Genomic DNA, 15,907 nt, shown 5'->3' with positions numbered 1-15,907 from the left:
GGTACGCAACAGTACACAGTACCGGCACCTTTTTTTCTTAAGTTTTTAAAAATTTGCGACAGCAAAATGTATTATAAATATTCCGGTAGATGGTACAGTGTTCACGAATTGAATTTTCAGTTTTGATTACTCATAAGTTGGTACCCTGCTTTTCTGTTTCATAGGTTGGTACACAACTGGAAACAGGAAGTTGTGTTCATTTCCGATTGCTTCCAATATCAGTTTATCAGTTCTATATTCACTCTGCAACAGGCAGGTATTCACATGAGTTTTGAATTAATCTAAGTTAAATCAGTGCAATCATTGTTCAAAATGAGTAAAATAAGTAGTTACTTTATGCCAATGCATAAACAAAGGAAGGCTGAAGAAGCAGAAATTGTTGAATCTACTTGTGATCCTGTAAAACAGAAAACTAGCACCGAAAATACACTTGGTGAAGAGGATCACAAAACCAAGACCAAAGATCCACGTAATCAAAAGGAAGCAGATTCTGATAATGATTGGCCTGAATGTTGGACACTTCTGCAGAAAAATTACTTCTGTGAGAGAAACAAGTGGCTGTATGTCAAGAATAAAATGTTGGGCCGTAAAGTGTGTCGTGATGTCGGAAGTCTTGCCGTCGATAAACACATGGGAACAAAAATTTCAGCAGAGTGGGCAAATGGTAAAATCAGTCATTTTGGAGAATCTCACAAACAACAGTTAATGTCATTAAGAAAAAAGATTTATGATCATAAGGAGGGTGCAGCGCACATGGCATGCCAAAAAATAAAATCTGAAGAAAAAAATTAAACATTAGAGAAAGTTTTCCTAAATACTTTGTCTCATAATAAAGATGTAACAGGAAAAGTGTTTCAAACTGCTTACAAAGTTGTGAGGAGAAATCAATCATTTAACAAGTTTGAAGGCGAAATAAATTTACAGGAACTTAATGGCCTAGACATGGGATATATTGTTCATTCTGCAAATGCTTGCATTAACATTGTGAGCCATATCACAAATGAAATGAGAAAAACATTAATAGACAATATAGTGAAATATAGAGGTCATCATTCTTTTGGTATCAACTGAGTTGATACCAAAAGCAAGAAGTGATCTAGAGATGACGAGGGTATATCGGATGATATGTTAAAAGTGTGAAAGTTGCTGTAATAACATCTTCATGGTGAGTACCGGCACCATTTTTTCCGGAAAATAAGCACTGACAATAACGAAATAATATATATTTCGTTATTGTCAGTGCTATCTCAGTATGCTATTCCAGAGAAAGGTGGTGTTGCATTCAGTCACATAAAAAAAAAAACATGAAATTTTTTGTGATCGGCAGAAGCATCAATGTTTTTTTTTTTTTGTTTTTTTTTTTAATATCAACCCCACAAATGAGAATTCTCAAGATCTATAACACAAGAGAGCTGTATTCGGGAAAGTAATCAGAGAGGGGGGGGGAGAGAGGGAGAGAGAGATTTTCTTGAAGATGTGGAGGTTGTATTGGGGAAGACCATTCCAAAGGAGAGAGGCCTATAGAACAAAGGAAGAGGATGAGAAGTTGGTTTGGAGCTGAATGCAATGCAAATGGTAGGGGTGCTTAAGGGTCAAAGCTGTATAACTGGGAGGAGATGTGGCCTCCATGTAGCCTTTCAAGGAATGCAGAGAACTGAGTGAGGCTTCTGACCTAATGCCCAATCTTCACCTTCTTGTGGTGCAACCTATTAGGTATCTATCCAGATACTGAATGAACAAGGATGTGCTAGCAATTTGGGATTTAGCTCTCACCAAATGGAATTCTTGCCATCTGGAGCATCACCTAGTTAAACAAGGTCCCTATTGTTTTCATCAGGGAACCTGGCCAAATATTATTTTCTCTTTTACATGATTGTTATTGCCTGAATATAACATTTTGTATTTGTTGCTTAGAAAGATCTCACCTGTTTTTTTGTTTCAGTTACACCTATTATGTCGATCTAGTACTGGAACAAATCCCAGAACACATCTCAACTCAATATCAGCATAGTTCAAGATTGGTACTATCAATGTAAGAAGCATCAATGGAAAAGAAATGGAACTAGCAGAGGAACTGGATAAGTACCAAATCGACATAATAGGCATAACTGAAACAAAGAAGACAAAAACAGGTGAGATCTTTCTAAGCAACAAATACAAAATGTTATATTCAGGCAATAACAATCATGGAAAAGAGGAAGTAATTATAGTATTCAACACTAAATGTGAGGATAATCTTCTTGAATCTCAGGCAATATCACGTAGAATGAGGGAACTGGACAATGGTATTAGAGAAAGTAGCTGGCACAATAAAAAAAGAAAAGTTGGTTCTTGTTGGAGATTTAAACAGCAGAGTAGGAAATGATTACCAGACATATAGAAATGTTTGGGGGAAAATTTGGAGAAAAGTAAAAAGCTAATCTTCTTCTTTTTCTGCAGCTTGTCCCACTTAAGTGGGGGGGTCACTATTTTTGGTGAGTCTCCTCAACATCCTCCTGTCTTGGGCTGTAACCACATCCAAGTTCTTCATCCTCAAGTCCTCTTCCACCAGCTCCCTCCATCTCTTCTTTGGCAACCTGTGCTTCTTCCTCCCCTGCACATCCATCTGCATAACCTTTCTTCCCACATATTCATCCTCCTCATTACATGACCAAACCATCTCAACCTTGTCTCCTGTATCTTTGCTACTAAGTTCGTAACTTTCACCGTTCTCCTCACAAAAGTGCAAAAGCTAATAAAAATGCTGGATTTCTCTTCAGAACATGGATTAGTTATTACTAATACCATGTTCCAACATAAAAATGTGCACAAATTTACATGGAGAGAAGATGCAAGAAATAAGAAAAGTCTCACTGACTATGTTATGGTTGATAGTGATGTTTTCTCACTGGTTAGGACACAAGGGTATACAGAGGATTTGAAATAGGAAGTGATCACTGTTTAGTTTTGAGAAGGATAAAATTGAATTTCATACTGAAAATAAGAGCTGTGTAAGAAACTTTTAAAATGAATCAAAGTTGAGCAGATTCCAGAGGTGAACTATAAATTCAAATACACAAACATCATTAAGTAAAAAATGATGTTTGTGTATTTGAGTTTACAGTTCACCTCTGGAAACTGCTCAACTTTGATTGAATCTCCAAGGTTTGGTTCTTGTTTTCGAACAAGAACCAAACCTTGGAGATTCAGTAGCAATGACAAACCCTGTAGAAAATATTAATTCCTTAAATAAAAGAGCCAATAGGCTTCACTTCGGTGAAGTAACATTTTATATTAAGGGAATATTAAATCCCACATTATTTCAAAGCTGAATAAGAAACTCAAAGATCGGAATCAAAGAGTTTCATGCCGAATATAGTAAACTATAAAAATTTAGGCAGATTGTAGGGTAAGCTAAAGCACATAGATCAACACTAGGGCAACTCGTAGCAAAGGTGGGTAAAGTTCTGATCACTATTCTTAGTATTACCCATAATGTAAAACACATCTCCTAGGAGATGTATGACGACTACCCAGACATCTCCTAGAAGATGTCTGGGTAGTCACCTTCCACCATAATTATACATTATGGTGGAAGGTGACTACCCAGACTGGTTTCGATCTTTATTGAGGTCTCATCAGTGAGTAGGTAGACCAGGTAATACCGAGGTTATAACTTATATACTTTGCTATACGAGTTGTCAAAAAAGGTGCACCCTTAAATAAAAGAGTCAATAGGCTTCACTTCGGCAATGTAACATTATTTAAATGAGGGGGATATTAAATCCCACATTATTTCCAAGCTGAATAAGAAACTCAAAGATCGGAATCAAAGAGTTTCATGCTGAATATAGCAAACTATAAAAATTTCAGCGGATTGTAGCGTAAACTAAAGCACATAGTTCAACACTCGGGCAACTCGTAGCAAAGGTGGGTAAAGAATAGTGATTAGAACTTTACCCACCTTTGCTACGAGTTGCCCTAGTGTTAAACTATGTGCTTTAGCTTATGCTACAATCCGCCGAAATTTTTATAGTTTACTATATTCGGCATGAAACTCTTTGATTCTGACCTTTGAGTTTCTTATTCGGCTTTGAAATATTGTGGGATTTAATATCCCCTTAATTTAAATAATGTTACATCGCCGAAGTGAAGCCCACTGGCTCTTTTATTTAAGTAATTTATGGGTGCACCTTTTTTGACAACTCATATAGCAAAGTATATAAGTTCGTTTCGCTATAACCTCAGTATTACCTGGTCTATCCACTGACTGATGAGACCTCAATAAAGATCGAAACCAGTCTGAGTAGTCATCTTCCACCATAATGTATAATTATGGTGGAAGGTGACTATCCAGACATCTCCTAGGAGATATGTTTTACATTATGGGTAATACTAAGAATAGTGATCAGAACTTTACCTGCCTTTGCTACGAGTTGCCCTAGTGTTGAACTATGTGCTTTAGCTTACCCTACAATCCACCGAAATTTTTACAGTTCACTATATTCGGCATGAAACTCTTTGATTCTGATCTTTGAGTTTCTTATTCGGCTTTGAAATAATGTGGGATTTAATATCCCCCTTAATTTAGATAATTGATTAATTCAACTAGGAAAGTATGTGGTGAGGTTGTCTGCAAGGATATAAAAATCAGAACTCTCTGGTGAAGGCAGGAAGTTAAAGAGACAGTCAAGGAAAAGAAGAAACCATATTGAAAGTTCCTGGCAAGTAAGTCACCTTGTTGTCTTAGAGAATACAGATAAAATTGTGAGGAAAAAAAAAAAAAAAAAGAGCTAAGGACTGTGTAAAACTAGCTAAACAAAAGTCATGGAAAGACTTTGGTAAGAACATAGAATATAAATATCAGCAAGGTGGCAAAATATTCTAGAGGCTATTGAAAAAGCTTAGAAGTGGAGGAAAAAGTACTGTAAAAAGAATCAGAGATGATAAAGGTGACATTAAAACTGAAGATAAAGATATTCTAAATGTCTGGAGTAATTACTTTGAAAGATTACTAAATGAAACAAGCAGTGTCAGCATAGTGGTAGAAAACATTCAACAGGAATGCGGTCAGGAATATATATCCATGCTTGAAGTAGATAATGCCATCAAAAACATGGAAAGGCAGTTGGATTCAGTGCCGTAATTAGGCAGGTGCAACAGGTGCACAAGCACAGGCCAGAACAAAAAGGGCCTGAAATAATAAGATATCAAAAAAATAATCAGTATTATATTTTCATTTTCAAATTTTAAATTTTGCTATGGGGAGAAGGGGGCAATTCCGTAACATTTTTGGTTAAAGTTAAAAATTAACCAATCTATTTCTATCGCATTTTTTTTTTCCCCCAAAAAAAACAGGAGGCAAAAATAAAATCTTGCACTGGGCCTATGAAAAGCTAGTTACGGCACTGGTTGGAGAAGATGAAATTTAATTAGAAATGCTCAAATGGAGGTATGAAAGTTTTACAAGTGGCTGCGCTGCATAATTCAGAAGACATGGTCAAAGAATCGAATTCTGAATGATTGGAGCAGAGCTCTCATAGTACCTGTCTCTAAAAAGGGAAATAAAACTGAATGCAAGAATTACAGCGATATTTCTCTAGTTTGTGTTCCTGGTAAGATTTATGCAAGTATACTTGAGACACAGCTAAGAACAATTGTAGAAGGGAAGCTTGGCAAAGAACAAGCTAGATTCAAGCCAAATACAGGTTGTCAGGATCAACTACTTTAAAACAAATAGTTGAGAAATCTTGGAAATATAACAAGTATTTGTATTTAATTATATAAATTAAGTGGATATTAAATCCAACATAATTTCAGAGCCAAATACAGAAACTATAAAAGTTTCAGATTTGAAAGTTGACCAGAGAGCTTGCGGGAATACCCTCGTCGCCATACAACGAGTTGATCTAGCCAAACCTAGCAAGCATGCATGCCAAAGCACTCGTATATTTGCCTACTATTGGTCCACTTTAATAATGGTTTCAGTGATCTGACAGCTGTTTCAAACTCATTGGTTTTCATCAGAGATCAAGGAGAAATCTAAGAGAGCAAAAATTCTCAGTATACTAAGGAAATCGAAGCATCAGAGAGGTGTATTTTCCATAAGCGAACTCTCAGTCAGTGCGTATTTACTAAAATAAACATTCAAAAGGCTTTGCATCACCAAATTGAAACCTTTTGGCTCTTTATTTTAGTAAATACTTTATGCACTGACCGAGAGTTCGCTTACGGAAAATACACCTCTCCAACACTTCGAGTTCCTTAGTACTGAGAGTTTTTGCTTTCTTAGGTTTTTGCCTGATCTCTGACAAAAATCAAAGAGCTGTTAGATTATATCAGTGAAACCTTATTAAAATGGACCAATAGTAGCCAAATATATGAGCACTTCGGTTTGCATGCTTGCTATTAGGTTCAGCTAGGGACAACTCATAGTATGGCAGTGAGTGTATTCCCACAAGCTCTCTGGTCAACTTTCAAATACAAAACTTTTATAGTTTTATCACTTAAATCACTTAATTTATATAATTTTGCATCGCCAAATTGAAGCCTTTTGGCTCTTTATTTTAGTAAAAAATATGTATTTAAGTTTTGCAGATCTGGAAAAGGCATATGACAAGGTGCAGAGAGAGAGAAGCTATTCAAATCGCTACAGTTATATGGTGTCAATGGGGCATTATATCAAGCAATACTTAGTCTTTATTTGAGTTGTAAGTCAGCAATTCTTCAATTCTAAATAGAATTGAAGGAAGTACAGGAAGATGGTTTGACATTAACTCTGGTGTCAGACAAGAATGGGCATTATCCCCCTCTGTTATTCATTATCTATATGGATCACATTATGAAGGAAAGTGATATTAAATCAGATATCAAAATTGGCAATGTTAATCTTAGATCTTTACTTTATTCAGATATCATTGTACTTCTGAATAAATCGAGCACAAGTCTGCAAGATTCCCTGACTAAATTGAATAACTGTTGTAATAAATTTGGTATGAAAATCAGAAATAAATAGACAAAATCAATGAAAATAGGTAGAAACAATGAAAACATCAACTATATCCTGAATGGTGAACCTATAGAACAAGTAAAACGTTTCAGCTATTTAGGCACAATTTTTAGTAAAGATGATAAATGAAATATGGAAATAGACAACAGAGTTAGTAAAGCTGGTATGATAGGAAGTCAACTGAATAAATTTTTATAGAATAAGAGAGAGAGAGAGAGAGAGAGAGAGATTAGTTGAAACACTAAACTAGCTGTATACAAGACAATGTTCACACCAATTTTAACTTATGAATCTGGGAGCTGGATTAGAAATAAAACTCTTGATCAAAGACTGGAAACCACAGATGTGAGAATGCTGAGAAAGATTAGAGGACTGAACAGATGGCATCAATGGCAGTATCATATTAAAAATGAGGATATTACGAAAGAACTTGACATTGTTAACAGAGCTAATCTCAGGTGGTATGACCACTTAAACAGAATGAGAACAGAAAGATTAGCAAAACAAGTGTTCTTTGCCAGGATGGCAGTAAAAGACCCAGAGGAAGGTCAAAATGTAGATGGAATGATACAGTAAAAAGTAACTTAAAAGACAGAAATACAAGATCTGATGATGTGGGAGTCTTGACAGATAACAGATTAATTTGAAAGAAAATTGTTGAGCAGAAGTTAGTAATGGTGGAACTTTTTCATGTAGTACTATCCTAATTATCCTATACTGTACATATCAGGAATGTGATGATGGTGGTGCAATTATAAAAAAACTTTTTAAACTTCTTTCATTCTTTTAAGAAGAAGTTCATAGAAAAAAAAAAAAAGAAAAGAAAATTAACCCTTTTAAAATTATTGAGGGATATTGTTTCCGGAAGATAATCACCATCAAATTCCTGACATAAACCCTTGGGGATGGGGGGGGGGGATAAAGGATGTTGTGATAGTACTACATGAAAAGTTGCATCATTACTAATTTCCTATCCAAAATTTACCCTCAAGATCAGCCTGTTATCTATCAACATTCCAATATAATCAGATCTTATATATCTTTCTTGTAAGGCACTTTTTACTGTATCAATCTACCTAAATCTTGGTCTGGGTAATTTTTCTGCCACGATGGCAGAAAAAAAAGAGTACCTAAACAAGATTACCTTGTTAAGGTACTCTTGACAAAGACTTTGTCTCGACTCAGACAAAGATTACCTTGTTTAGGTAATCTTTCCTCTCTCATTCTGTTTAAGTGGACATACTTCCTGAGATTAGGTCTGCTAACTCATTCCTGAATGATAGCATTATCAAGTTCTTTCCTAATATTTTCATTTTTAAGATGATACTGCCATTGATGTCAACTATTCACTCCCCTAATCTTTCTCAGAACAACTCTCATTTCTGTGGTCTCTAATCTTTGATCAAGAGTTTAATTTCTAATCTGGCTCTCAGATTTATAAGTTGAAATTGGTTTGAGCACTCTCTCCTATACAGCTAATTTAGTGTTTTGACTAATTTCTTTCTTATTCCATATAAATTTATTCAGCTGACTTCCTACTATACCAGCTATAATAATGCTTTTGTCTATTTCCATATTTAATTTACCATCTTCACTAAAAAATTGTTACTAAATAGCTGAAAAGTTGTACTTGTTCTATAGGTTCACCATTCAGGATATAGTTGATGTTTCAATGTTTCTGCCTATTTCCATTGCTTTTGTCTTTTTATTGCTAATTTTCAAAATTTTATTGCTAATTTGCCAAATTTATTACAACAGTTATTCAATTTAGTCAGGGAATCTTGTAGACTTGTCCTGGATTTATTTAGGAGGATGGAAGACAACTCACAGATAAATATCCCATCATTTTGCCGGCAAAAGTTGGTCGATTGGTAGAGCCTCTGCTACTAATGGCTCAGTTAAGTAAGTTTGAGCGCGGTTAGTAGTTGGAAGGGGACTAATCGTTCGATGCTGTTGGCACACTCTCCCTCGATGAGTCTTTGGACTCCCTGGAGGTGTCAAATAATAATAATAATAATAATAATTTTCTGCTAATATGTATCTTGGATTAAATGACTAAAGAAGCTAGATTATATGAAATTTTCCACTGACAAGATAAGTAGTTTTAAGAATCACAAAACACTGAAGGATTGATTAGAAATTTAATATATTAAATTTTAAAAATAATAAGGTAGTCATAATAATAATAAGATTTAATACATTTATATGAATACACATCTAGAAAAAATATCCAATTACCGTATTTTGTTTAATTCTTTCTTTTACATACATAAAAATTCATACCACCATCCAACACAAAAACCAGGAGTCATAAGCACCCTCAAACACAGAGTCCTAACAATTTGCTCTAATGAACAAGCTCTGAACCAAGAATTTGAAATCGCTAACCAAACATTTGTAAAAAATGGCTATAATGAAAGAAGGTTCACAAAATCCTCCATAAAAATGCCATTAAAAACAAAGATTATAAGAATGCCATACCCTATATCAAAGGCATTTCAGAAAAAATAGACAGAACACTACATAAATACAACATTAAGACTACTTTCAAACCCCTGACAAAATTAAGAAATTTACTTAGCTCTTCCAAAGACCCTCTTCCATACTTGGCCCACTCAGGGGTATACAAAATCCAATGTACCTGTAACCTACCTTACATAGTGGAAACATGACACACCATCCTAATCAGAAAAAACAAACACAAACAACTCATTAAATACCTCTACTATGGTAAAACTCGTATAAGGTTTGCTCATCTGCAAACCTTATAACAACCAGAATAAGCCCAGAAGAAAATCACAATACAAGAGGACTTTAGAAATGTTTAATGTGGTTCTGTTTTTATTTTATTTATTTATTTTAATTTTATTGTAGTGTATTTATTTTTCCCACAAGAGGTCAGGCTAGGTTAAAAGATTAACAATCATTTAGATTCATTTTACTTTTGTATAGCAGAGTGTCATGTAATACATATGAATAAGATCTATCTATCTATCTATCTATCTCTCCCTTCCATCTGATTCAGACGGATTGGGTCTCCTCCTAATGAGGAGTCACGGCAAAATAATGCAGCCGGCACATCACTCCTCTGCTGCATCCCCATTGGAGGTATTCATCACTGTAGTCCGTGTGTGTTCACAGGGCCGGTTTGCCTGCTTGCGGGATGAAAAACCCAGCTAAACTGGGGGAAAAAACCCTACTGCCCATGCCCAAAACTGGCTAACTTGACTATGGCTGAGGAAGATTCTCACGTCTCTGATGGGAAACGAACCTAGGACACTCCTTCCCCAGGCATATGGTTACGAAGTGCACAGCCACTAGGCTAACTGCACAGACATGTATAAGATAGCATATGTATTTTTCCTGATGATGACCTCAATACAGAGGTTGAAATGTCAAATGTTACTTTCCTAATGTTTAGAAAAGTAATTATTCTAACACATGTGTTGTGTCTCTCCATAAATTCTTCACTATGAAGACTGTATTTTGTTTAAAGCTACTTTTAAAATGAAGATATTTAAACCAAAACCAACAGATGGAGAAACAAATTCTTTTATAACTTCTTCTATTGCATCAGTCTTATGATTGGGCTCAGCAGCATTTCCTTCCATTCTTCTCTTCTTTTTGCTTTTCTCTTTATTTCGAATATGTTTTTATCTTTTTCTTGGTCTTCCTCTTTCTCTCTTTTTCCCTTTTTCTATTATAGCTTAAGAGATTTAAAAAAAAACACTTTAAATTTAAAATCTATGGAATCTAATTTTAGAGAAATGATTCAGAAAAATAGTTATCCCACCAAACTGATAGTTAAGAACAGTCTGCTCAAAAATAATTAATAATGACAACAGTGGAAGTAATTAAAAATAAAATATAGAGGAAGCATACATACATACCTCACATTAATATTGAACATTCTGTCATACTGTTTCAAAGATGTATTTTCAATGGAACCAAAATCAATTATTCCTGCACTGTTTACCTAAACAGAAAAGAGTATTTTTAGATTATTTTCTATTTTCTGCACACAAGATTTTTTCTAAAAAAAATTAAGATAAATGTATTTTCACCACATTATCATTGTTTGATATGTATCCTAAAGGAGATATATGAGACACATAACACAATTATATTTTCATCATAAGTGGTCTCCTATAAAGTGTCCATGGCTCAGTCAGTCACTACAATGCTTTTTTGTTGGAAACACCTGGGTGTGAATCCAAATTGGAATGTGAAGAATTTTACAAGACTTTATTTATTTATTTATTTTTTTTTTTTTTTAAAAACTTTTATAAAGCAGTGACATTGTTTTTCCTCCTGGAACTTGTTTTTCATTCAGGGTTTTTCCTCTTGGGTTTTTCATTCTGCAAGGCAAACAAACCAACAAGGGAATACATGCAACTAACAAATACAACAGAACATGCAGACAGGATTAACTATCCTACCAAACCATAAACTAGGTTTTTATGAAGCCAAGTTATTTAGCCATGACATACTATTGAGCTTAAAGATGTAAGAAAGGGAAGGGGAAGTAGCCTCCTATCAACAATTTTCATCCATATTAATCTTATGTTTGTCAGGTCTTCACTATTTTCACTTTATACATTTTCATTTTCTAGTAAGTGAACTCAATCAATCTATTCAGTTCCTGGTCTACTGGTGGTTCATTTTTTTTGTCATTTTTGCATCAAACACTGGTTTTTCTAACTTTTCATCTCACATTCTGACTATAACACCTTAAATTATTATTGGTATTATCTTTATATTATTATAACTTAAAAGATATCTCTTTATATTATTATAAAGGGATATCTCCAGAAAACTCAGTGTGGGAGATCCATTATCCACACAATATCTATCATACCTCTCCTTAAATTCATTCAACGATGAAGCATTCACAATCACGTCTGGCAATCCATTCCACCAATTCATCAGCCTCCAAGCAAAAAATCTTGTCCTAATACCCTTGCTAACCACACTCTTACACAACTTTCACTAGTAATCCCTTGTTCTCTCTCTCTTCTCATGTACTGAAAAAAAAAAGTCTTCAGTGCCAATTCTATAAAAGCCCTTTAATAACTTAAAACTTCTATCTTGTCTCCTCTTTTTTGCCTATCACTAATTTCTGAAGCCTATAGACTGTCAACATGGAACATTCCATAGACCATTCCATTCATCAATTTTCTGCAGTTGTGTGTGTGCCATCAATATAGTACACATCTTGAAACTCGTCCCTAAGTACATCACCTTACACTTAGCCACATTAAACTAGCAGCCATTTAGCTTTGCCCATACTGATAGCTTAAGTCTTCCTGCAGGATATCTGCATCACCTTCATTTACTTTTGCTCTTCCTAGTTTAGCATCATCAGCAAACAACTGAATATTTCCTGTCAAATAATTTCCTGTATCATTGATATACAAATTAACAGAAGACCATGTACTAAGCCCTGTGGTGTAGTAATGATCACTTGCTTTCTTCTAGGCTCAACTCCTCCATAAATCACTCTTTGATATCTGTTCATCAACTACCCTCTAATCCAAATCATCAGATTCATATCCATCCTCATTTACTCCAATTTATGCAAATGTGGAATCTTGTTAAATACTTTTTCAAAGTCTAGCAATATCATTGAGTAGCTTTTTCTCTTACCCAACTCCACTGTAACTTTATTATAAAAAGTAAGCAAATTACTAAGGCAAGACCTATGCATCACTTTGTCCCTTATAAAGTATCATATTCCTATCCACCAGTCCTGAATTCTGTCATTCATCAATTTCTCCAATACCTTAACTATAACACCTGAGATGCTGATTGGCCTAATATTTGCTACTTCTGTCACTTTCCCAGTATTGAGGCTTAAATTTAACAGCCTTGGTGAGAGGAGCTGATAATTCCCTTGCACATACACAGGTTGAATATGCCTTCTAATCTCATGGCTGTGTTTGTATTGAGGTTATGCAATATTTTAAGCACCAACATTTCTTCAACTTCTATTCTCCTATCAGTCAACATCACATCTTTCATTGCAATGTGACCATCTAGATGGTACACCCTTGCAAAATGCTCACTCAGTAATTCAAACTATTTGGCTAGCTCCTGTTACCTCACTACCATCAGTACTTTTTAAGGTCATCCCTCCAATTCCTCAAGGTTGTGCAATGTAAATTATGAGAACAAATCAAGGACATGTGGGACTACAGACACCAGCAAACAGGAGAAAAAGGGGGTGATGTGGTAGAGACCTACAAACTTCTGAAAATTTCATACTGATCCCATAAATGAGAATCAGAGGGCACACTATAAGCACACTAATGAGGGGCACAGGTGAGAACTGAGACAGAAGTTTATTGACTTGTTGGGAAATATTTCATGAGGAAGGCCATTAACGCTGTTACAGGGGACAGAGATAGATAGAATAGAAGAGGTAAAGTAGAAGCAAGTTCACTGCATTTACAGTTGCACAAAAAAAGGGATGCTGGGCAGCTACTGCTTTTCCCTATTAACAGGTGGAATGCAAAATAGAAGAATGATACTTGCTAGTTCAGTGGAGCAATGACCACTGATGTACCCATAAAGTAGACACAGAGCAACATTGCATCTATGAGATAGAAGGTGAAGTGAATCTGTAAGAGAGGGGGGGGGAGATCATCTATGAGCTGAATTGCTTTCCTCTGGAATATTTAGGGAAGTTTTAGGTTCACCACCCCAAACATATGAACAATATTCTAATGATGGGTGGATTTGGGATTTGTATAAAATTAAGAGTAGACTGGATGTAAAATAGCATCCAATCTACTCTTAATTTTATACAAAAGCTGGCTACCCAATTACAAAGGGTGGCAGGTAGACAAAAGGATGGCAATTTGTTTAAGGTCTTGATGCTAAACATGAAAAAAGCTCTAGAAATGTAATGTCAAGAGCAACAGCACAAGTTTCTCTGAATCTTTCCATGGCACATGTCCGGTGATGTAAGCTAAGAGATCAACTGTAGATCTTGAATGGTGGAATCCATACTGGTGATTGCTGATTAGTTGGTTACTAAATGGGGGACAAAGAAACCTTGATCTAAAGAAGGTAAAAAGCAAGAAATTCTAAATTAGCCATTCTCTGCAAGCAATGTCAGATCTCATGAAGTGTGTAGGTAATATGGGCATTGAAGGGGAACAGTACTGGATGTAGCTGCAATATGGGTTTCTGTCAAGAATAAGATGTCTGCCTGGATAACTGCAAGTAATAGTAAACACCATTTATTATTATTATTATTATCCAGGCCTCCATGGAGTCAAAAGACTCATCGTGCAAGGTTGTTTTTAGGAAACACAAAGTTTATCATACCACTCCTTGAACTCATTGACCATTCCTGCTCCAACCACTCTCTCAAGCAATGCATTCCAAGGTTTAACCACTCTCCATGCAAAGAAACCACTCCTGACCCTCTTGCGCACAGCCTCCTTTCATAACTTCCAGGGATGGCCCCTTGTCATCGCTCCTTCCCACCGTTCCACCAAGTGAAAGAACTCTCCAATGTCTACCCTGTAACTGTCTCTCAACAGTTTAAAAGTCTCGATCATATCACCTCTCCTTCTTCTATCCGCCAAACTCTGCAGTCCACATTCCCCCAGTCAATCCTCATAACTTATATTGTACAGTCCTGAAACCATCTTTGTTATCCACCTCTGTACCCTTTCCACAGTCAATTTATCCCCCTTCAAATCCTGGGGACCAAATCTGAGAACAATAGTCTAAGTGTGGTCTGATCAGACTTATACAACGGAAAGATAACTGTTTTTATCTCTGTAGGTCAGCATCCTTCTGAGTATTGCAGCAATCCTCTGAGTTAACCTAACCACCTTTGCAATATGCTCCCTGAATTTCAGTTTTCTATCAATCATCGCCCCCAGATCTCGTCTCCCCCTACCTCCTCCAGTACAGCTCCTCCAATCGAGTATGCATCCTCCCATCGATGGATCCCAAAACTCAAGACTTTACATTTTGCTGCATTGAACCAACATCCCCATTCATTTGCCCATCTCTTGCAGGACTGCCACATCTGCACTATTACTGATAACCCGTCTCAGCTTCACACCATCCACAAACAACTGAGTGTCCCCTTGCAATCCATTGACATAAAGGTTGAACAATGCAGGTCCCAGTACTGAGCCCTGTGGAACCCCACTTGTAACCTTCTGCTTCCTTGATATTGCCCCACCACACACAACTCTCTGATACCTATCAGTCAGTCGATCCCGAATCCATTTGGCTAACCACATTTAAACCCATGTGCTGCAACTTAAATATCAGCTTATCATGTGCGACCCTGTCAAATGCCTTTGCAAAATCCCAAAAAAGGGCAGTATATGCCTTTCTTCATCAACTGCTCTTGTCACTTTATTATAAAAGGCAATCATATTAGTAAAGCAAGAGCGCCCGTTAACAAATCCATGTTGATTCCCACAGATAACATTACCCTCATCTGCCCAGTGCTGTATATAGTCCCTCACTAATTTCTCCAGGACCTTAACAACTACTGATGACACACAAGGCAGGCCTATAATTACACACTTCTAGTCTGCTACCGCCCTTATGCAGTGGCACTATCTTACCTTCCTTCCATTCCCTGGGTACCTTTCCCGCAGCCAGACTTTTATTGAAAAGCCAGGTCAACGGAGCTGTCAGTTCTTTAGCACATTCTCTCAAAACCAGTGGTGAAATACCATCCAGTCCAACAGCTTTACTGGTATCCAGAGTACTCAGTATTTGGAACACACTCTCCTCTTGCACCTCTAAACCCTGAGCCTGCCCTATTCCTCTAGTATTAAAACCTCCTCCAGGATGAAATACTCCACCATTTACATTGTTAATGTCACAGATGTTAGTAAAGTGGATGTGAAAGTAAGTTTTTATTGTGGAGATTCTGGCATG

At 36.1% G+C, this 15,907-nt stretch overlaps 1 protein-coding gene across 7 annotated transcripts in view; it reads right to left on the bottom strand.

The window, feature by feature from the left end:
- The window catches only part of LOC150096138 (uncharacterized), a 205,330-nt gene that overhangs the window by 83,770 nt on the left and 105,653 nt on the right, over nucleotides 1-15,907 (bottom strand). For all 7 annotated transcript variants that reach the window (XM_090408912.1, XM_090408911.1, XM_090408915.1 and 4 more), the window contains one exon: nucleotides 10,879-10,964. In XM_090408912.1, the coding sequence (XP_090265038.1) occupies nucleotides 10,879-10,964 (86 nt within the window). The remainder of the gene's footprint in view (nucleotides 1-10,878; nucleotides 10,965-15,907) is intronic.

Source organism: Typopeltis vanoorti, chromosome 19 (genome assembly GCF_054136105.1).
Source record: "Typopeltis vanoorti isolate ZY-2024b chromosome 19, IOZ_Tvanoo_1.0, whole genome shotgun sequence".
NCBI lineage: Eukaryota > Metazoa > Arthropoda > Arachnida > Uropygi > Thelyphonidae > Typopeltis > Typopeltis vanoorti.
The sequence above is the reverse complement of the archived record's forward strand: the minus strand, read 5'-3'. Positions and strand labels throughout refer to the sequence as shown.